Here is a 22,891-nt window from a genome sequence, read left to right as displayed (position 1 = left end):
GACTTCTGTCTACTGGAGGTGCTCATAGTTGAAGGTAGAGACTCATCTTTCCACTTGCTAATCATCTTTATAAACCTGGGTTTCAGGAGCCAGAGAGGTAAAGAGGAAAGCTAAAGTGAGGCTCTGGAAGACAATGAGAATTCCAGGGAAGGCAAAGTAAGGATATTTTCATTCCTCACCAGAAACAGAGCAAGCCAATGAGGAGGTACCAATGCTGAATTGGCAACTGGGCCATTGGAACCTGCAAAGGAAAGTTCCTGAGAGGAATTGCCTTGGACTGCAGGGATTCCTGGGGTCTAACACTCCTGGGATTACCCAAGACACACCCAACTCGTCTTTGTCTTCTCTTCTGGTTAGCTTGTTCACTTTGTGTGTGTGTGTGTGTGTGTGTGTGTGTGCACGCGCGCGCGCGCGATCACTCTACTTCATTGCTGTATTTGGGGTTCTTTTCAGGGGTTGCCAAAATTTTAAATTCTAGATTTTCCCCCTTTCTCCCTTCTGGCCTTATGAAAGCATACAAACGTTTTTGAATTTTTTTTTTCTACTAAGAACTATGGAAGTGGAGAAAAGGGATTTGTAAAATAACCAACTTGGAGTAGTTACAAAGTTATCTTAAGTATTAACTACTTATGGAAGTGACCATCCTGGAGTCTCAAGTTATCTCTACACTAGACTGAGCTATCTCTTGATTACTAACCATCAGCCTTCTAACCTCTTTCTATTCCTGAGGCTAGGGATCCTAAATTTACAATACCCCCTTCAATAAAGAAGCCTCCATTTCTCAGTCTCTGACCCATAGTATCAGGGAGCAAGTACATCTATAAATCCCAGAGAATCTGCGGGTGGAGCTATTCGTCTTATTTCATTTCTCCACAGTGGGTCCCATGTGATTACCACAGCCACCTCTGACGTTATCCAGGACCAGCGTACTACCTCTCCGGAGCTACTCCACAGCCAGCCCATAACATCAACACCTAAACAATAACCTAGGTCTGAGTTCCACAAAAATATCTAACTTGCTGATCTTATCGGATTGTATGAGGATCAAATGAGATACACCCAGGCAATACACACATATGCAGTTAGCTGCCTTCAGATGTAAATGAAGTGATTCACGAATTAATCAGATATAAACATAATTTATGATAATCAAGTAGTGAACATCCTCTCTGGCAATTACAATGTAGGGCGAATTGAGATATGGTCCTGAGGGGCTGGCTGAACATCCATCTCTGCATCCGCCACGTGGAATCTCTATCCCAGCCCCATACTCAGAACGCCAGATCAGCATGTAACCTAGCTCCATTGTGTGGACAGTTTCATAGGACAAAGGCCCCAGCATAGCACAAGCCAGCCTAACAGCCCCTTTGGCTAGCTTCTGAGGGCCCCCCTTCTCTCTTTTTCTCTGGTTATGCTTTGCTGACTGCTGACTCCTGGCAAAGCCCAGAACAATCACCAAGCTCTGAGTGCATCGTCCCTCTCGCATCTATAGTTAAGAGCTCCAAATAGCACGTGGATCAGGTGAGGACTCCCACACATTAAAAATGGGGTAGTCTAAGAACTAGAGTGAAAACATACTGACACATCCTGTACTTGCCTCCTTCTCCCCTTCTCTTCCTAGGGAGTCAGATATAACGCCAAGCCAGACAGATCAATACTCACTATGGTTAGAACCTGTTCTAAGTACTTAACAGTATGTGTGTTATCTACGGTACCGGCTTTCACTAGGATTGCACCACCAGTTTATTCCCTAGTTATTCAGTTGACAGCCTCTCCTTGGATGACTTCCCCTATTCCACTCGCCCTCAACATTTGTATCTATGTTTAGACATATTTACAGAACATGTTCACCTGGGTGTCCTGTGGATACCTCAAATACACCCTGTCTGAAACAGAATGAATTCTCTTTCCCCATTCAAACATGCTTTTCCTTCTGTATCCCCTCATTAAATCAGAAACCTATGAATCAGCTTTGACTCCTTCCCCTATCCTCTCACTCCCACCTAACTAGTCGCCAAAACTCTACCAATTCTACCTCTCACCTGAGGACTCTAGTAGCTTTAGCCCCTATTCGACCCTGTTTCTGGTCTCTTTCCCTCCAGTTCATTCTCCCTGTTGCTCCCAGTTTTATCTTTAGAAAAGTGGCCGGAGGGGCGCCTGGGTGGCTCAGTTGGTTAAGCGTCTGACTTCAGCTCAGGTCATGATCTCAGGGAGTCAGCTTTTCCCTCTCCCTCCGCCCCTCCCCTCACTCATGTGCTTGTGTGTACACACACGCGCGCGCTCTCTGTCAAATAAAATCTTTTCTTTTTTTTTTAAGATTTTATTTGTTTATTTGACAGAGAGAGAGAGACAGCCAGCGAGAGATGGAACACAAGCAGGGGAGTACGAGAGGAAGAAGCAGGCTCCCAGCGGAGGAGCCCGATGTGGGGCTCGATCCCATAACGCCGGGATCATGCCCTGAGCTGAAGGCAGACGCTTAACAACTGAGCCTCCCAGGCGCCCCCGAATAAAATCTTTAATAAAATAAAAGTACCTGTAATTTGTCATCTCCCTGTGTCCCTTCAACAGTTCCCAAATGCCTGAAAGACATTCTTACTATGAATACACGACTCTTCCTAATTCGGCCTCAACTTTTCCAACTGTCCTCCATTTCTCCCCAGCATGAGACCCTTACAATTTTGCGCTTCCTGTGGCTCCTCAAAACCTCACTCTATTTCATTACCCGGTGGTTTAGCAGAAGCTGCTCCCTACACCTTGAATGTCTTTTCCCCTTTTGTCTGTCAAGTGAACTTCTATCACTTAATTATGATGCATGGAAATGTTAAGAATGAATTACTTGTATATTAGTAACAAGGTAGATAAATCATCTGAATGATGAAGGTGAGTTTTCAGGTGGATGGTCAGTCTGCGAAAGCGAAATAATGTAAGAGGTGACAGGCAAGAAGCTATTTCCTGAGTGGGAATAAAGTAACAGAGGTGTGCTTAAATGACAGCATGAGGAATGTGCAGTGATTGCTTTAGCTCTCGCATCTAGGATGGAACCTAAGGAGAAAAACGACAGAAACAGAACTTTCCTCTCATTACCACCAAGATGCAAAGTATTGACAGAGCAGGACTTTTCTGTCCTCCATGCCTTTGCTCCTAGACTTAAGAGGAACAGAAACCTCTCTTCTCACACAATAGGCAGGATGTAAAGGCTGGACCAGGCTGACCCCTGGTGGAGAATGAACCAGCCACTGCACTCCAAGAACGTGGGCACAAAGCTTTCTTCCTTCATCCTCATTCATTAATTAAAAAACAACAGTACACTTACTCTGTGCTAAGGGTAATACAGAGAACAAAGGACTTAATCCCCATTCCTAAGAATTCTTAAGAACCCATTTTAATCCCTATCCTTAAGAACCTAACAGGTTGGGTGCCTGGGTGCCTCAGTTCGTTAAGCATCTGCCTTCGGCTAGGGTCATGATCCCAGTGATGAGGGAACAGAAGGCAAGCTGAGGATAAAGCAGAAGCTGACACCCCACAACCCCCCCCCCCATGTGACATTCCTCATGCACTCCTGGCTGGTCCAAAGCTAAGGAAAGGAAAAACAAATAGTTAAACTTACAGAGATCACAATCCCGCAAGACAGGAGTCTCCCTCAGTTTACAAATGTCTTAGGGATTTACAGGAACAAAGCATTTCTATCAATTACCTAGCTTCCAGAAGGAAATGTAGATACAATTAAATGTCCTTCTAATGGGCAGCCCATTGACAGATACTTGAAGTGGGCAGAATGTAATGTTCCTCCAGGAAGCTCCCAACTATCTTCAAGTAAATGCCTTGCTGGAGGGAAAAACCACCTTAACTTGACTTTGGCAAGGCCTCTGGTATCCTGTGAGTCTTCTTTAACATATGAAAATCCTTTTGAAACGCTTTTCCTTACCTCCCCCAACACCATAGTATATAATCAGCCACCCCTCACAACTCTGGGGCAGCAGCTCTTTCTGCCCATGGGTCCTGTCCTTGTGCTTTAATAAACCACCATTTTGCTTTAATAAACCACCATTTTGCACCAAACGCGTCTCAAGAATTCTTTCTTGGTCGTGGGCTCTGGACTCCACCGCACTGAACCTCACCTCACCGATATCCCAAAACCCCATCAGTTGGATATACAAATCTGCAAATCAGGAAAGAAACATACAGTAGAAATTCTCCAATAACCCTGAAAATACAAAACGAACATTTACAATATCTACAGATTATTATTTATTAAAACAACCTGCCACTTAACCTAGTGATTGCTATTTATCAAGTTGTATTCTAGGTTTTCCTCTCATTTAATATTTACCAAGGTCTAAAGGGTTATTTTTGTTTTACAAATGGAAACACTAAGGCTCGGAGAAGGTGATTTGCCCAAAGTCACACAGTGGCCCTGGGTTCGAATTTGATCATTGCTTATTTCTAAAATATATACTTTCGATAACTTGCTACACCATCTTTTTAAAGGTCCTAGTTGGTAAAAACGTGAGCTACATGCCCCGCGGGGAAAAAACTAAATGAACTGTACCAACCAGGTCCAATTTGGGTAGAATTCACTAAAATGGCGGCTCCCCTAATGGGCGCTGGCTCCCTTACGTCATCACACTGCGCGGCGGCCTCTCGCGCACCACGTCGGAAAGGGGCAGGCGGCAGATGGCGAGGTCTCAGGCTGGGGGGCGTGCCCTGTTCATCCCTGGCGCAAGATGGCGCTGCCTTTTGCACGTTCGCTCTGCCTGTGCCGCTGGGGAGCCAAACGATTGGGGGTTGCCGCAGCCGAAGCTCGCAGAGGTAAGGTTATTTCCTTTTACTCTCTTTTACCTCCAGAATGGTTTCCATTATTCCCGGGAGCCTTCTTGGGTCATTTCCCCTCCCGATCTGCGTTGGTCTTCAGAGTCCAAACATGGGACATAATCTGTTTTTGTTTTTTTATTTCGAGGCGTCCCTAGTCCGAAGGCCCATGTTAAAGTGCCCCACTCTTGCCCGCGTGACACTCTGACTCTTTCCCGTGTACTCGTGAACTCATGACTGCCTTTCAGATCGTAATATGTATGGATCACCAGATCTAGGGTTCTAACCCCCGTCATCATTCCAATCTCTTTGCTCTGCTCGCAGGCATCAGCTTCAGACTGGAAGAAAAAACCGCCCACAGCAGCCTGGCGCTCTTCAAAGGTGACACAGGTGTCAAATATGGCATAGTGGGATTGGAGCCCACCAAGTTGGCCCTAAATGTGGAGCGCTTCCGGGAGTGGGCAGTGGTGCTGGCAGACACAGCGGTCACCAGTGGCAGGCACTACTGGGAGGTGACAGTGAAACGCTCCCACCAGTTCCGGATAGGAGTGGCAGATGTGGACATGTCCCGGGATAGTTGCATCGGTGTTGACGATCGTTCCTGGGTGTTCACCTATGCCCAGCGCAAGTGGTACACCATGTTGGCCAATGAAAAAGCCCCTGTTGAGGGCATCGGGCAGCCAGAGAAGGTGGGGCTGCTGTTGGAGTATGAGGCCCAGAAGCTGAGCCTGGTGGATGTGAGCAGGGTCGCTGTGGTCCACACGCTAAAGACAGATTTCCAAGGTCCAGTGGTACCTGCCTTTGCACTCTGGGATGGAGAGCTGCTGACCCACTCAGGGCTTGAGGTGCCTGAAGGCCTTTAGTATGTCCCTCACTGGAGTCCCTAATCATGCCCTTGGCCAGTCTCCTCTGAAAGTGTTGGAAACCTTTTAATTTTGCCACCAAGCAATCTCTAATTCTCGAAATGCAGTGTTGGGTCCTCTGTGCAATATCTTAGTTATGTTCCTCTCCCATACCCTGTGGAAGCTGGGCATACAGCCACCCTCCCCTGCCCCAAACTACTGCCAATTTCCTAAACTATCATGAGTGTACTTTGCCTGACTGGCTTCCTTCAGTCCCTCTGCCTCCCTGTGCCCAGACCTTTCTCAGACTGCATTCAGTCCTGGGGTCTTAGCTTTTAACTTCGTTTGAATTTATTCATTACTGTGATACCTCTGCCTCCCTTTACCCCCATGTAATTTTTTTTTCCCTCTTGAAACTCTATAGGATCTTTTCAGAGTAAATCCTTTCTACCTCTGGCTGGAGGAGTGGTGTAGTCAATGACTTGGCCCTTTCTCTCTATAGCACATAGAGTTTGGGCTCTGGCTCCCTCAGGAAGTGCTTTACCATGTCTGAATGAAACAGAGCCCTCCTTCCCCAGTACCTCAGTGCCAGGCTCTCAGCCCCACACAGCTGCAGCTATTACCACCCAGAGTCCACCTGCCTTAATCTGCACACCTCTGACATTTGGTCAATCTGTTATAATCACTGGGCCAGTTACAACCATGACCAGAGGAGACAAGATACTTTTGCCACAGTTGGAACTTCCAGAGGGAGGAGGGAGGCCTAAGGTCTTGCACAATCCATTTTTGGGCCTGCTCAGCCCCAAACCCTCATGTATCACTGCCCCCCCCCCCCGGCAACAGAATACAGTTAACCTACAGTAATATTTAGGGTTGAGGAAAATGTGGTGGGTTGAGTATGTATGTGAAATAGGTATTTTCAGGCTCTGTTTGACCTTGTGGTTCCCTCTTATTCTACCTTTATGATGGCGATGCAGCTGGATACCCCTAAGGGAGAGGGAGAAAGACTGGGTTTAACAACAATAATAATTTGTGTAATTAAAGTTTATTTGAGCACAAAATACTTTCTCTGTCTATAAAATTAGCAGTAGCAGCAGTACTTCCCAGCCAAGGAGGGCAGACCTGTCCAGACTATTAAAGCCTGGTACGTGACTGTCCCACTTCCTCTGTGAATATATACCTGTGCATGGTGGCTAGGGCCCCTTTATCAGAGTATCTTTGTCTCTCTCATGATGGTTTCTTTAGGGAGAGGGAGAGGGGACCTGGGTGAAGATCTGGGATGATTCTGAGTGGGCCAGACCATTAGGCTGTACCTCGAGGAAGCTCATCGTCTCCATGGATTGCTCTGCTGCATGTGTCCACCAAGGCACTTCTCTATACTCTGTCTGCCAAGGGAATGGGGTATTTTCACTCTCACAGAAAGCAATGGCCTAAGTCTTGGTCCCCACTGAAGCAGCGTGGCTCTCCGTAGCATGTTTAGTGGTTATGGATTGAGTGTGTGGCCAGCTCGTGCTTTTCCTTGGGCGGGGACTACGTGCATGTCCTATGTTCACACCATGCTCTCTAAATTCTCTTTGGACAGAGCCTCAGCCGCTGCCTCGGCCTGAGTCTCAGATGGTGTGTAGGAGTCCTGGTAATCCTGAAGCAGTTTCACCACCTCCAGGTGGTTGAACTGCACAGCATCATCCAGGGGAATGTTGCCCCACCTAAAAGGAAGGAAGACCATGATCAGGCAAAGAAGACATCGACAGTGCTATGGTTGTATACGTGACTGTGGTGGTTGGAGGGCAGCGGTAGGGAAGCTGCTGCCCCACACCCCCCACACCCCCTGCCTTTTTAGCTTAATCTTACTTACCTGTCTTTGACAAAAGGATTCACTTTGCAAGCTTCAATCAGGAATTTAACAACTTCGATGTGTCCTAGGAATATGAGCAGAAGGAAAATGAGATGGTACAGATCCTCAGCCTTTTGGTGTCAACATTAGTACAGACCTTGGCAGCTGGAGCCTGAGCCAAGCGGGGAGTGGGAAAGGCCTCTTCCCATTTTGCTCCCTGTGGCACCCAATAATAGTTGGCCGGCAAAATGCAGGGCATCTGGACAAAACTAGCTGCTGCCCCTGTAACCTTAAGGGCATATACAACAGGGAGTACTCTTGGTAGAAAAGAAGGGGACTGGGGGTGCCTAGCTGGCTCAGTTGGTAGAGCATGTGACTTTTGATCTCAGGGTTGTGAGTTTGAGCCCCACGTTGGGAGGAGAGTTTACTTAAAAAAAAAAAAAAAAGAAAAGAATAAAATATTTAAAAAAAAGAAAAAGAAAGGGTCTTAAGATCTGCTTCCCCTTTTATTTAACCTTAGATACCTTCAGCTGCAGCAACATGCAGGGCTGTGCGGGAGTCATAGTCTTTCTGTTCCATGTCCATGGCTGACAACGCAAACCTGAGGGTAGTGGAAAGCAGCTGGAGTTACCCAGATCAGCCTAGAATCACTAGTGTCTTTTCTGAAGTGGGGTTCCAGATGATGGGTTCCAGAAAAAGTAAAACAGAGCCTGCTAAGATCTGTAGACCCTGCATAATCATGTCCCATACCCAGATGAGACTGTTACTTCCAAATCAGACGGGTGTGATGCTTCCAGAAACATCACTGCCTACCTGTGGTAGGTGTCCAGTACATGTTCGTTGATGTTGGCGATCTACCTGAGGCAGGGTCCTTCCTTACCTCCCAGGACTCTGCTCTTAACACCCAGAGTAATCATAACGTGGCTGCCATTATTTAAATTCTTATCACACGGCAGTCACTGTACTTAAAATAATCTCATTTAAATGCAGTCTGTATCCATTCTATCTGGCTCTAAAGCTGAAGCACTTAACTATTTTGCTGTGTTGACTCCTAATGAGATCTCTGACCAGGAGGATTTTACTGTGTTTATTTGGTACCTTCGAAGGGCTGAGACATCTCCACTATAGGCAGCGAATAACAGGTTCACCACAGTCTTGTTCTGGAAAACAAATACCCATCTGAGATTAACTGTGACTTTGAGCTCGTGCCCAGCTCTGCCCTGTGACCCTTCTCCGAAGATGCTTAGCCAAGGGTATTGCTAAAGCATTAATGGAATGTTCTTTCCTGAAATATTCTTACAAAGCCGCCTGGGGTTTTCCTTACCCGAACTTCTCCCCCTTCTCGCCGTGGGTCTAACTTGCGAGCACAGTGCCTCAGGTTGTCATAGTTGTGAAAATTGAAGAGCGACACCAACTTCTAGAATCATAAGCCAAAGAGATTGTTTACTTATTCCCTGCACTTAGTAGGAGCTCAAAATTGTTTCATTTACTCACTCAAAACCATTAAGAGCTTCATGCAGAGTAACTCGCCTGGCAGAACCTGATGCCCCTGTGGCTGTTCCCTAGCTTGTCCAGTGGAGGTGACAGGCACATCATTCCCATGACGTTGGGTACCACTAGGAGGATGGCTCCGGACACAGCTGACTTGGCCGGCAGGCCCACCTTGGGGATAAAGTTGAGACTGAGGATGAGCTAGAGGTGCCCTCAAGTCTGGATTAGTAAATTAGTCTATCCCAAATGACTGCACGGGCAAAGTCACGTCAACTTCTTGGCTCGTTAATTAGCTTCTTTTCTTACTCCTCTCCTGTCCTGTCCCCCTTAAATTCCTGGCTTCAGTAAGGAAATACTTGTTGGCGTCTAAGCTGTGCCTGATGCTGCCCTAGAACTAGGACAGTCCCTTCTGACTTCATTCTGGTGGTAGGAGACAGACAACAGACAAAAAGAATCACAGCTTACGAGAAAACCCAGGAGGAAGGAAGCACGGTGCTGTGATAGAGAATGCAGTGGGAGGGGGCCTACTGGATGGTCAGCAAAGCCTCTCTGAGGAAGTGACCTCTACACGGAGGCCTAGAGGAGAGGCGCCAGGTCCACGAAGGGTGGTAGAAGTGGGGTTCAGAAGCTGCAACATCACGTATTGATGTGTTTGAGGGACTCACTGTGTTTGACAAACTCCCCTAAGGACTCTCAGCCTAATTGCCTGGCCGGAAGTGAGTGAAGGAGAGAGAGGCAGGAACCAGCTTCCAGCCTCCACCTTCAGAGACTCCGTGTCCTCACTTCGTGGCTCTGGACCAGTGGCAAACGGATGGCAGGGCCAGAAGCACTCACATGGAAGGCAAACTGGCCTGAGAAGTCGTACATGCCGCAGGAGTGCATGAGGCTGAGGGTGTTGCGCACTGCTTCAGCGCTCAGTACGCTCTCTCCTGTGATGGGGCAGATCCCGCCATTGGCCAGGGTGGCTGCCATGACACTGCCTGATTCACAGGTCACCTCCACGGAGCACAGCTATGGAGACAAGGCACAGGTGAGGGTGTGGTGTGGATCATGAACCCTGTGTCTGGGGCGTAGAGCCATGTTCTTGGCATCCCGATCTTTCAAAAAGCTCCCCTGGTGTTTCTGAAGGACACCAGAACCACTGGAGAGGAGCAAGGATGGCAGTCTGTCCTGTTCCCTTGGCCCTGCCTGAGCTGGAGAGCAGCGTTTGCTCACCTGGAAATAGAGATCAAGGGCAGCCATCATGTCCACCCCCTTGGGAAAGCACTGTAAGGAAGAAGAAGGGAGAGCATTTCTTTTCAGGCCATCAGCAGACCCTGTCACACTGCCAGGATCTCAACCGAAATCTCCAGCCCCATGTGCCCTTCCAGCAGCTGCAGAATTCCCAGGGACTTTCTCTACCGGCCTCTCCCAGTTACCTTCTTTTCCTTTAGATAATAGCCGATGGCATAATTCCGATCCCCTGTTTCCTTCTCTGACTGGAATCTGAAGCAAACACCCAATTTAGTACTTGACGTTTGAGGGGTGGGTTTAAGGAGAAGGGGAAAAAATACCTTCCCTGAGAGAGACACAACTAGATCACACATGTCAAACTAAATCAGCCCCTGTATAAATCCTCATGGTAATGCTGGAGGAAACTTCTGACCCTGAGCAAGCACTGGGCATAGCTTTATTGTAAAATGTAAAAAGGAAACCCCCAAACCTCAGACTGCCTAGTCATCTAGTTTGGAAAAACTGATGAGGTTTTTGGCTCTGAGAGGCTTGGCAAGAAAGGGCTTAGGAATAAACCCTCACGCCGCCTCTCTACGTACTAAATAGAAATGGAACAAGTTCTTTTACAAAGTAAACAAATGTCAGTGACGGCTCAGAGGAAGCTGGGTAGCCAAAATTCCCCCGGATTTCTTCCTCTTAAGATGGTGTCATCCCCCTTCTCTATCGCACGTGCATATATCCCACGATAGACTCCGCCAGTCCTGCAAACGGGGCCTTACGTGGCATTGCTGAAACCCATGTATTCGTTCCCAGCCATTTTGTTCAGATACTGTAACACCTAAAAGAGAAAAAGGAGCATGAAAGGCATCACGTGGGGGAGGACCCCTATTAAACACATCCTAGCCTGACTAACCCTTCTGAACTCCTAAGTCTTTATCCCAGCAGGGACTCGGAGGTTTTCCCCTCTGAGGCCACAGATGCCCACACCTCTGGCAATAACGCTCACTAGTGTGGGCTGGTGAACTATCAGAGTGGGGTTAGAGCCAGGCGCTGGGGCAGCTGGAGGGGACAACATGCTATGGAGAAAAGCAGCCAGGGGCTGAGTTGCAAGGGAACTTACAAAATCAAACTTCTCTGCTTTGTTACAGTCCATCTGCAAAGAGAGAGAGAGAGGGACAAGAGGGAGAGAGAGAGAGAGATCAGCATTCCAAGTCTAGGATGATGACGGGAGTGTCAGGAAGACCTAGTGGAGTTTAATGTCTTAACACTAGTTTTGCTACTGGGAATATTTTACATTTTATAATGACTTTTTTTTTTTAATGACAGATGTTTTGTATGCCTGCAGATCTAGTGATCTTAAAAACCAGACCATTTAGATTTTATTATCAAGTAATGAGTACAGATAACTTCACCCCATCCATGAGTCTCACCCACCCGAGTCTCACTTCCAATTCCATCCTCAGTCCCAGCCCTCATCCCTGACTCTCACTTCCATTCTCCTGATTGCAGTCCTGCCCCCAAGCCCCACTCCTATTCCTGATCCCCATCCTCATCCCTTACAGCCCAGGCTGGAGCCAGTCTATTGTATCCTTGTCTCCCATAGCCATCTCCAACTGGACCGACAGCAATGGGATGAGAGGTGTGTTGCACATAATATTGTTATATCGATTATATTGATAACTGAAATAAAGCTGAAGATTTTAGCTGAGAGTCTGGTGCAGTAAGGCCTGCTTAGATGGGACTAGCATGAGGCAGGTGCCACTTACAGGGCTGTAGACAGAGCTATCCCAGGGCAAGGGGAGAGCCTGAGCCTGGTCTCCCACCCCGCCCCCACCACACCTCGTTGCTTCCTACACATGTCAACTATAGTGTCAACACCATAGGGACTCTGACACCTGAGTCCCTGGGGGAAGGGTTCCTAACACCACCTTCCTCAGGAGGGACTGTGATTGGCTATGGAGTGTTGCTGCCCACACTGTTCTCAGGTTCTTGCTCAAGCCCTGGGAGACCTACAGCTGACAGGCCAGCCTGATACCCTTGTTCAAGGCCAACTCACAGTTTCAGGTGACGTGAATAGCTGCCCTGGCCTGGCCATTCACCCTTCTTTCTGTGTCCCTCACCCAGAAGTGGCCAATCAGTGCCCAATAGTGCTGTCCTCCCCCTGTGTCTGGCATGTGGCCCTTGGTCCTAGGCAGGGGTCAAGACCTGCTCCCTTCTCTAAGGGCCAGGAAGCTCTGGGCTCCAGACTCATGGGTGGGGGCAGAGATACAGTTCCTTTTACTAACACCTTCAACATATGTGGGTCCTTGCTGTGCCCTCATTGCCTCCTGGGGACGCTCAAAGGAATCAAAGCCCCAGCAATCCCCCTGAAGAGCTGCGCAGATACGAGGAATACAGGAACAAGGGGGTTTAGAGAATAGTACCTTCCAGAAGGCTAGGATGGCACTGACCTTGATCAGGGAGCTCACGACAATGGCACCAGCATTGACCATGGGGTTATGGGGGATTCCTAGGAAACACAAACCACCCAGTCTTATTAGCTACTGCACAAAGCCTCCTTTACAGCCCACCCACTCTGCAGGCTAGACAAGAAAGACTTCTTTGCCAGGGAAGATGAAACAACAGAGCTAATCAGGAAGGTCAGGGAAACAAACAGGGCTGCAGGGCTAGGTGGGAATAAGAAAGGGGACATCTATGAGTCTGGTCTGAACCCTGCTGGGGCTCACCTTCCTCATTGAGGGAGAGCTTGTTGTAGCGTAGGCCACTGGGCTCCTTGCCCACAAACTTGTGCACGTAGTCAGTGCCTAGGGTACTTATGGAGATGGCATAGGTGAGGGGCTTCACACAGGACTGCAGGCAGAAGGGAATCTTTGTGTGGCCCACGGAGTGCCTGGAGGCAGACAGGTGCCGCGAAAGGGGTCAGCCTATGTTCGGCACCTGTGCCCTGCCTCCCCTTCCTCTCACCCAGCATCTCACCGCTGACCATCCACAGTGCACAGGGAGACACCCCACAGGTCTGGATTGGACTTGGCCAGCTGAGGGATATAGGCCGCCACCTGGGCATGAGTGGGGAGAGAAAACAGACAGAATGGAGATACGGATGTAGATAGGGGGAAGAGAGCTGAGGTTCAGGGTCAGGAGAATCTTTCAGATAAAAGTGAAAATTCTGTCTTCTGCAGGGTAACAGGGTTTCCTCCTGCCTGTTGTTCCCAGGGCCACCCAAGCCTTAAGTTCAAGAAGGCCTTATCTTTCTGTAGCCCTACTCCTATAGAGATGGCAGTAAAGCCTATGGAAGGTAAAAAGAGGAGAATTCTGGGGTCAGCTTCCCTTTTCGGGTCTTAGGCTTAATTACCCCAGAGGTCTCTTTCAAAGTTCTATTGAAACCTTTATGCCAATTGTCCCCTTCGAAACTTTGGATTCTCTCAGCTGCTTTAGAAATCACACGTATAGAAATACATAAAGCCCTTGTCCCCACGTTTAGAGGTTCTGCTTCTCATCTCTCAATCATGGATTCCCAGCCCCAGGACATTTCCAAGAAGCAAGGTATATCTGGCCCAGAGCCCTTGCCCCTCCCTTAGTCCCCTGACCCTCACTTTGCCTCCAGTGAGCTCTTTGGCATCCTCAAAGATGCGATCCACATGGCTCGTGAACTCCTCAAAATCAGGAATGACAAACTTCTTTCGGAATGCCTGAGTCAGGAGCACAATGTTGCTGCTCACACACCTGGATCCCAGACACGATTGGGTTAGGGGGCTGAAGAGATGCAACTGTGACTCGCTCTGGAGCCATGGAAGTCGGGAACAGGGAAAGTGTGAGTGGTCATTAGGTTTGGGACCAACAGCTGTATGACCTTTAGCATGTCACTTTATCTTTCTGGGTCTCAAGTTTCTTTTGCCCCTAAAATGAGGGATTGTAATGATGTGGAAAGATAGCCCAAGACACAGCGTCTTGGGATATGAGAAAAAAATAAATACCCAAATATGTATAGTGGGTCACCTTAATATTTTAAAAATCCTAAATCATATAAGTATATTTACATATATTCCTGTATGTACATAAATGCATAGGACCTTATCTAGAAGAGACCCACAAATCGGTTAACAATGTTTACTTCTGGGAAAAGGTACGAGGACTGGGGAGACAGGCAAAGGAGAAGATGTATTTCTATATTGTTTGCACTTTTAGAATGAGCATATGAACATTCATATGTTACTTGCGTAATAAGTAATGCAGTGAGGAGCTGGACTATCCAATCCCCAAGAGCCCTCCCTGCTGATATAGTCTATGTCCACAGAACAGTTTGAAGAATGGTGCCCTTGATTCTGGGGCCCTCACTTTTGGAAGAGATCTCGGTCCAAGAGGCCACCACTGCTGGACTCTCGAACCATGCGGCGCATCTGGCTCATGCAGTCCCGGAGCCGGGGATCTGATGTCTGCAGGCCAGTGGCCTTCAGTGCCTTTAGGGGAAAGAAGAAGCCTGGTAAGGTCAACTACAAGGACAGTAATGCAATCCTAATATTCTTTCCCAATGGATAACAATGAGCTCAACCGCGACTACTCCAACAGGTGGAAAAAATGGGTTTGCAGACTAAGAAAGGAGGGCATGGTGCAGCTTTGAAGGCTAACAAGGGTTTCCTGCCCTTTTTCATCAAGGCAGCTGGTTTCTGAACCACTTGGGTCAAAGTCCCAAACCAAGAATATGGGTACAGTCAGAGGGTTTAATCTTCCCAGCCTGGAGCAGAGACGGGATTGCCGTTTGAGCTGAGACACCCACTGCCATCTGCCATTTTTCACCCTCCTGAAGCAACCCATTAGCTGCCCTACACTTGTCCTGTCCTCCTTTTCCCGCTTTGCAGAGATTCTGAGGGCTCAGCATTCTGAGCAGATAGAGAGGAACTTACAGTAGTGAACTTGTGGATAGGGATTCTTTCCTGTCCTTCGGCAATAGTGTAGAAGAGCAGGTCACCCAGGCGGGACAGCATGCCACTCTCTGACGAGTCACTGTTTGGGGGCACAGACAGGGAAGGAGGATAGAAACATGAGAACTGCTCCCTACTTCTCCTCCTAGAACAGGGCCTTATAAATAGGTAGGTGTCCCTGGGGTGCCTGAGTGGCTCAGTCCATTAAGCATCTGCCTTTGGCTCAGGTCATGATCCCAGGGTCCTGGGATTGGCCCACGTCTGGCTCCCTGGTCAGTGGGGAGCCTGTTTGTCTGCTTCTCTCTCTGCCCCCCCCCCAACTTGTGCACTCTCTCTCTCACTTACTCTCTCTGCCTGAAATAAATAAAATTTTTAAAATAAATAAATAAATAAATAGGTAGGTAGGTAGGTGTCCTCACTCTACCTCACTCAAGCCTCCTGCCTGAATCATCTGATCTCTCCCTATAATTCCAACTTTCACATCTTTCCTGGGAAGTCTTAAATCTTACTCTCTAGCTTTCTTTTGTTCCTAACCTTCAGACTTTACTTCTAGCTGCCTTCTAGACACTTCCATTACTAGATGTCCCATAGGAACCACCAACTCAAAATGTCCAAACCTGACATTATCTCGCCTCCCTCCCTCTGCTCCTCTTCCCGTGCTCCCCATTTGGGTTAATAGTGGCATCACTCACCCAGGTGCCAAGCTGGAAACGTGGAATCATTTGGAAAATCCCCATACCTTACATCCATGTTCAGTTGGTACCCACATTATGGTAACCACCATAATGTCTTTCAAATCCACCCTCTTTTCTTGTCCTGTGCCAGCATGCCAGAATTTGCCCCTTAAAAGCTGTGTGACCTTAATAGGGATAGTAAGTCAGGTTACTTAATATTGCTGAATCTGCTTCCTCATCTGTAAGATAAGGGTAGTAATGTCTACTTCACATGGGTGAAATAGGCTTAATTAACATAACATTTTGTGAAAAAGTCTTTCACAAAGTAAATGCTCAGTAAACCATGCTTCTTTATCATCAGTCCATATTGTCTATTCCCCAACTGCTACTACACTCCCTTGACTTCCAACCCATCTCCCACAATGTGCCAGTTCTTTTGAAAACTCAAATATCATTTCTCTACTCAAAAATCTTTGATAGCTCCCCAGTGCCTACAAGATAAATTCTTATTTCTTGGTATGGCATTCACAGCTCTTTAAAACCTGCCAACAGGGGCACCTGGGTAGCTCAGTTGGTTAAGAGTTGGACTCTTGGTTTTGGCTCAGGTCATGATCTCATGAGTCAAGCCCTGAGTTGGGCTCTGCGCTTAGCGGGGAATCTTCTTGAAGAGTCTTGCCCTCTGCCCCTCGTCCGACATGCACACGCTCTCTCTCAAATAAATAACTCTTAAAAAACAAAAAACAAAAAAACCCCACAACTCTGCCAACATTCCTTTCCTATTCTCCACCATACCCTGACACTCCAGTTATGCCAGGTAATAAGTAAGTGTCCAAATGGGCCGGGCATTTCAGGCTTCCTGGCCTTTGCTTATGCTTCCACTTCTGCACAGAATGACCTTTTTCTCCTTCACTTGGGACAGTCCTGCTCATCCTTCAAGGTCCAGATCAAATGTCCTAATTCTGTAAAGACTTCCTCAAACTTCCCAATATTGTTTATGCTGCTGGTATGACACAACCCACCGTCTCCCTTGCTCCACTGTTAGGTCTTTGTGGGGTTTTTTGCTTTGTTTTAGAGTCTACATTCATTATTTTTCTAAATTAGAAGTACGCTGCAAAGTCTAAATAGATATGATATTTTGGATTATAGATTAAATTCAGAATAAAAAGATACAAAAATTTCTTTGTTTTTTTAAAGATTTTATTTTTAGGGGCGCCTGGGTGGCTCAGTCATTAAGTATCTGCCTTTGGCTCAGGGCGTGATCCCAGGGTCCTGGGATCGAGCCCCGCATCGGGCTCCCTGCTCTGCTGGGAGCCTGCTTATTCCTCTCCCACTCCCCTTGCTTGTGTTCCCTCTCTCGCTGGCTGTCGCTCTCTCTGTCAAATAAATTAAAAAAAAAAAGATTTTATTTTTAAGTAATCTCTAGACCCAAAAGGGGGATCAAACTCATGATACAGAGATCAAGAGCTGCATGTTCCAGCCAGGCTCCCCAAGATGTAAGAGTTATTCTTTCCTTTCCTTTTCTTTTCTTTCTTTCTTTCTTTCTTTCTTTCTTTCTTTCTTTCTTTCTTTCTTTCTTTCTTTCCTTCCTTCCTTCTTTCTTTCTTTCTTTCTTTCTATAAAGATTTCTAATTCCAATTCTTCCGGTTTGAAATTAGAAAACTAACATTTTTTTTTTAAGGCTGTATCTCCCACTTCCCCACCCATTTTGGCCCATTCTCCCACACTCTCCCTCTTTATATATCTTTATATATCTGTATATATCTATATCTGTATACCTCCTCTATATATCTTTGTCTTTCTAACATTGAGCAAAGTCCCTAGCACGCAGTGGGTCTTCAATAAAGAATTGCCAAGTTACATTTTTTAGGAAGGTCCCTGTTTCCCAAAGTATCTCTTTTGCTAGCCTATAGCACTTAAAATTCCAGGCACTGAAGACTTGGTTCTACTATTAATATGTTAACAGATTTAGAGGAAATATTTTTTCAGATCATTCCAAATTTGACAGCTATTTGAGATTTAGATCATCTACAACTCTTTGACCCAACAATTTGACTTCCAGGTATTTATGCTCTAAGTGTACTTACACACCTGCAAAGTAACATATTCACATTTACTGTATCGTTAGTAAGACTGGAAACAACCTAAATGTGCCTCAACACGGAACTGGTTAGGTAAATTATGGTGTATTCATGTAATGAAATATTGTGCAGCATAAAAAAATGAAAGAGAGTTCTTTAAGTACTGATATAGAATGATCTCTAAGATGTCATATTAAACAAATAAGCAAGCTGTAGAACAATGTTCATAGTATGGTACTATTTATGTTAAAAGGAAAAAAATATATTTGCCTCTTCAGGCACAAAATATTTCTGGAAGGATATATCAGAAACCTATAAAAAGAAAAAAAGAAAGAAAGAAGACTGTAAGCCTGATTTACCTTCCTCTAGGGTGATGAAGCAGGTGCTGGGCAAAAGGAGTGGGAGGGACACTGCCCACTACATATCTTTTTGCATATTTTGAATTTTGAACTATATGAATATGTATACATTATTCATTGAATATGTATATGTGAATATGGACATACTACCCATTGAAACAATGCATTAAAAAAAAAAAGTTTCTCAAGAAGCTGGCATAGACCAGGCACATATGTATTTAGGGCCAGGAGGAATACCAGGAGAGGGGAGTTTCTTTTTCTGAGGAAAAAGTCAGGCTAGTGCCTATAGGGAAGACAGGATCCATGTGGTGATAGAAGGATGGAAAAAGAAGGAATAACTCAAGAAGGCAATTATGTAGGAACACTTTAGGGCAGGCCTCTGTGCCTGGAAGCTGATGGAAGACAGGAAATAATGCCATACCACCGAGGTATCACAAGCCTTAAGAAAACTGCATACCCTTTGGCCCAGATATGGATTGATCTACACTATAATGTTGAGGGGGGAAAAAGCAAGGTGCAGAACAATGTGTACAGCATGACACCATATTCATAAAAAAAGAACGGAAGATAATATCAACATGTATTGGCTGATACATGCATAAAATATCTCTAGAAGGTTATACAATATATCAATGACAGATGTCTCTGTGAAGCAAAATTTGCTAGGAATTTACTCTAAGAAATAATTGAACAGGTGCGCAAGAATATGCAGTAACCAGACTGAAGATTGGTTAAATAAATTATGATACCTCATACATGTAACCTTAAAATGGCTAAATAGCAGCCATTAAAATGACAATGTCACACACACATATTCAATATTAAAAGCTGTTAGTAAACGAAAAAGATGGGTTACCAAAGATTATGAATACTATGATCCTATTTATGTTAAATTTTATACATACGTATATAGGGTATATATGGATAGATATCACGATATTATCGGTTACCTCTAATATTGGGATCTTTATTTTCTTCTTGTACTTTATCTTGTTTTTCTTTTATAATCAGAAATAAGAAAGCTAAATACTAAAAAACAAACGAGAACCTGAATAACAGGTCATTTTCTCTTTTCTGCCTTCCTTTCCCCCCATCAAACACAAGAACTCCTCCCAAACCTGGTATTACATTTCCAGAGCCTATCCCCTGCCAGTGCTTTCAACTCCTTCTGCCCAAGGGAACACCAGATCAAGGCCCCTACCAAGAATTCCCCGGGAGCACAGACAGTCAGAGAGGCAGGAGGATCAAGGTTCCCCAAAACACTTCCATCACCTGACTCCACTGGATTAGGAAGTGTGTGCAGAAGGAATCAGGGATACCACTTGCTCACCACCCCACAGAAGGTTTGAAGGTGAGGGAGGTTAAGGCTTTGCTCTATCCCACCATTTCTCCCATGGTGATTATTTGGGAAAAGTTGGAGTAGAGAGTAGAATGGGAGAGAGAGGGCTTATTCTTTCTTTTTTTTTTTTTTTTTGAATATTTTATTCATTTATTTTACACAGAGAGAGAGACAGTGAGAGAGGGAACACGCAGGGGGAGTGGGAGAGGGAGAAGCAGGCTCCCTCCTGAGCAGGGAACCCAATGTGGGCCTCGATCCCAGGACCCTGAGTTCACGACCTAAGCTGAAGACAGACGTTTAACCGACTGAGCCACCCAGGCGCCCCAGGGCTTATCCTTTAAAGTTTGAATGTTCCGTGTTTCCTTGAGAAGAGGCTGATGGACATGTATAGCCTAAAAATTAATAAGTAAATCATACCTTACTGGTCTGTTACCTGTCAGGACAGAGGCTCCGGTGATGGTGAGACAGTGAGTGCTGTGGCTGTTTGGCTACTTTAATTATGATATGCATGTCTTTCTGAATGTCATCAGTACATGTCAATGACAGGGAGATGGTCCATTTTCTGTTCCTGCTATAATAGAGCAGGGGCTACTTGTCAGTGTCTGTGTTGGCTTCTGGAAAGGACAAAATTTCCTGCTCTGCTCCGTCTGCATTTCGGAGAAAAGAGGCTCAGCCACCAAGTGTTCCTGGGTGGTGGAGGAGAGAGGTGCAGCCTCTAGGGCAGAATAATAGCCCAAGGGAAGAGGACCCTTTATTATTTTTAAAATTATTATTATTATTATTTATTTATTTTTTTTAGAGAACCCTTTAAATCAGGGAGCCTGAGCAGCACAAGCAACGGCTCTGGCTGGTTCTCGTTTGGGAAATCTGCTTCTGATTTTTTCCCCATTACGACTTTCCTCATTCAACAACCAATTGGAAACTACCCTTATTCTACAGATTTGCGAGCCCGGACAACGCCCACATCCAACACATAAGCAAACGACACACGCACATACCCGCGCACTAATAATACACGCGCGTCACACATTACACGCCGAGGACATGCCGAAACACAGACACACCACACAGTTGGACAGACCCAAGTACACCAGGACTCGAGACAGGAGGCTGTTCCCTACCCATTCATCCCCTAAAATACACCCGTGGACCTAGGAGGAGAGGGAGGGTGAGGATGCGCGGTGCTCACACGGCCCTGCACTCAGACACGTGCACCAAGCAACACTCCGCGCCCATCTGCGTTCCCAGTTAAGTACGCACCTTGGACAGGCACCATCCCGAGGACCGACCTGCCCAAACGCCCTCCCGGGCGGACGGCACGTTACCGCCCGAATGCGGCGGACCCAAAGCCCCAAATCTAAAGGAAAAGGCATCGCAGGCTAGTGAGCGGGGAGAAGAGAGGGGAGATGAGATGCGCTCTCGGGGTAAGGGGACTCGGGAGCTGGCGAGAACGACAGTGGGAGTGCGAGCGAGCCTGTCCCCTGCCCCTGTCCCGCAAGCCTTACTGATCCTGGTGCTGCGGCTGGTGGCTGTGCGGCGTCTCCCTGCCCAGCGCCGCGGCCTCACCGTGGTGGTGCCGGACGCCCCCGCCAAGGAGAGGGCTCCGGCTCAGGTGACCCCAGCCTCCCAGCCAGCAGTGACTGCCGGCCCCGCTCAGCGCATTCTGCAGAGCCCTCAGAGAGCGCATCCCCCCAGCGCGCCTCCCGCTCAGTCAGAGCGCCCGAGGAGTCTGAGCGTTGGTTGGAGGGAGGGGCGGAGGAATCGCGAACACCGCAAGGTGGGGGGAGCTCGGTGTTAGAGCGCGGAGCCTAGGATGTGGAGGGGAGGGGCCCAGTGGGTGGGGTTGGAGCAGGGGGAGGGGCCGGTCCCTAAACATCTCGGACCACTGCTAGGTGCACTCGATCGCCCCAAACACGGGATGGGCGAGGAGTGGATAGGAGAGAATATGGGGCGGAGGGCGTTTAGTGGATGCTAAAAAAATAGGGCGGTGCCCGAAGTTGGGATGGACAACCCCCAGGTCCAATCATCGGGGAAGCAGAGACCCTGGGGGCGGAGAAAAGATGAGGCTACCCAATGAGAGCAAGGCCGTGGGCTGTCCGCAGAAGCCTTGTGAATTCCTTGGTGCCCGGCGCACCTTGCGGCCGCCTTGCGTGCGGCCGTTGAGGGCGGGAAAGCCGAGGCTTGGAGCTTTGCGAAGCCTGGCGAGCTCCCGTGGGACGCGGCGGCGTTAGAACGATGGAGCTGTCAGAAAGACAGGGGAGCAGTACCTCTCCACACTCGGATAAGAGTGAGCCCTTTTCAAGAGGCCACCTAGTGACCTTCAACATTCGAAGGCCAGAACCGAACACAGTAACCCGCATGGAAGTCAAATGAACGCCTAGTCTCCAGCACGCGGTATTGGTGAGTGAGGAGTCAGATGGCTGGAAAAGAGCCGGACCAGAAACAACCCCGGGGCCCTTCAGGGAGGTCCGGAGGCGGTTGAAAAGGTCAGACTGGTGCTTACTAGGTGACCTGGGTTCACGTTTTATCTCCACCAGTTACTTGGCTGCTGTTGAGGATTTGCGTTGCTCTTGACTGGGCGCTTACACATTTTATAAACCTTTAAGTGCTCCCCAAATTTTAGTTATTTTAATTGCTTGCCCCTGTATTCCTCATGGAAAAGAGGTGATCGAGAAAAAGAATTTTGAAAACTAAGCACATTCAGGAATTTTATCATTTGCAACTAGGAAAGCATTCATCTGTATCTTCACGGTGCCTAACACAGCATCTATATTTAATAGAAACTATGTAAATATTAGCTATCATCTAGTGTTTATGGTGGATTTTATGTAGTCTATTGCTCCCACTTATCAGAGACTTCAAAGTAGTTATTATTAGTCCCATTTGGAAGATGAGCAAACTAAGACTAAGAAGTAGGACTTCTTTGAATAAGGTAGCCCAGTTGTAATTTAGTATCAGAGCCAGGAATCAGACTCAAGTAAGTCTCTGAGTACAAGGCTTTCTCCATCATGAAACTCTTCCCCAAATTAACTGTTGAATTGAATTATCCCAGGAAATGACCCCATCCCTAAAAGAAGCATTTTATGTGGAATCCTTATAGTACAGTACTGGGAGTTGTCTAGAGGCTGGCCGTATCACAAACTCTTTTCTTTTAAATATACATATATATTTTTAATTTTAAGTAATCTCTACACCCAGTGTGGGGCTCGAATTTACAACCCTGAGATCAAGATTTGCCCACTTTACCATCACTTTGGGGGATTAAAATGAGCATCAAGGCTAACTGTGGAAGAATAAATATCAAAACCATACTCTGGTGTGGTTTGTGGAAAAG

The 22,891-nt window shown here is 46.9% G+C and overlaps 2 protein-coding genes and 1 non-coding gene across 4 annotated transcripts; 2 read left to right on the top strand and 1 right to left on the bottom strand.

Moving 5' to 3' along the window:
* Window positions 1–4,657: 4,657 nt before the first annotated feature.
* SPRYD4 (SPRY domain containing 4) lies at window positions 4,658–6,714 on the top strand. The gene is made up of 2 exons (XM_045789852.2): window positions 4,658–4,809; window positions 5,134–6,714. The coding sequence occupies exons 1-2, from the start codon at window positions 4,725–4,727 to the stop codon at window positions 5,670–5,672; spliced, it is 624 nt and encodes a 207-aa protein (XP_045645808.1). The 5' UTR covers window positions 4,658–4,724; the 3' UTR covers window positions 5,673–6,714.
* Window positions 6,678–21,293, bottom strand: GLS2 (glutaminase 2). Of its 2 annotated transcripts, XM_045789851.2 has the most exons (18): window positions 21,063–21,293; window positions 15,090–15,189; window positions 14,524–14,645; window positions 13,782–13,911; window positions 13,165–13,244; window positions 12,915–13,078; window positions 12,639–12,697; window positions 11,309–11,341; window positions 10,968–11,026; window positions 10,395–10,461; window positions 10,192–10,242; window positions 9,811–9,987; window positions 9,016–9,147; window positions 8,810–8,902; window positions 8,584–8,645; window positions 8,010–8,086; window positions 7,507–7,570; window positions 6,678–7,357 (listed from the first exon to the last, which is right to left on the bottom strand). In XM_045789851.2, exons 1-18 carry the CDS (start codon window positions 21,242–21,244, stop codon window positions 7,201–7,203), a joined length of 1,809 nt encoding a protein of 602 aa, XP_045645807.1. In that variant the 5' UTR covers window positions 21,245–21,293; the 3' UTR covers window positions 6,678–7,200. The 2 variants fall into 2 exon arrangements, with proteins under 2 accessions (XP_045645807.1, XP_087725191.1); XM_087869065.1 differs by lacking the exon at window positions 9,811–9,987.
* TRNAK-UUU (transfer RNA lysine (anticodon UUU)) lies at window positions 7,831–7,903 on the top strand. The gene has a single exon. It is a non-coding gene; the product is annotated as a tRNA-Lys (tRNA).
* Window positions 21,294–22,891: the final 1,598 nt, after the last annotated feature.

Source organism: Ursus americanus, chromosome 17 (assembly GCF_024610735.1).
Source record: "Ursus americanus isolate L20-20 chromosome 17, mUrsAme1.1.p, whole genome shotgun sequence".
NCBI lineage: Eukaryota > Metazoa > Chordata > Mammalia > Carnivora > Ursidae > Ursus > Ursus americanus.
The sequence above is the reverse complement of the archived record's forward strand: the minus strand, read 5'-3'. Positions and strand labels throughout refer to the sequence as shown.

Coding starts and splice junctions, on each gene's coding strand:
- SPRYD4 (XM_045789852.2), top strand. CDS start 4,725: ATGGCGCTGCCTTTTGCACGTTCGCTCTGCCTGTGCCGCTGGGGAGCC. Junction 4,810..5,133: donor CGCAGCCGAAGCTCGCAGAG/GTAAGGTTATTT, acceptor CTCTGCTCGCAG/GCATCAGCTTCAGACTGGAA.
- GLS2 (XM_045789851.2), bottom strand. CDS start 21,244: ATGCGCTCTCTGAGGGCTCTGCAGAATGCGCTGAGCGGGGCCGGCAGT. Junction 14,646..15,089: donor CTATCCACAAGTTCACTACT/GTAAGTTCCTCT, acceptor TTTCCCCTAAAG/GCACTGAAGGCCACTGGCCT. Junction 8,903..9,015: donor GGGGCATCAGGTTCTGCCAG/GCGAGTTACTCT, acceptor TTATGATTCTAG/AAGTTGGTGTCGCTCTTCAA.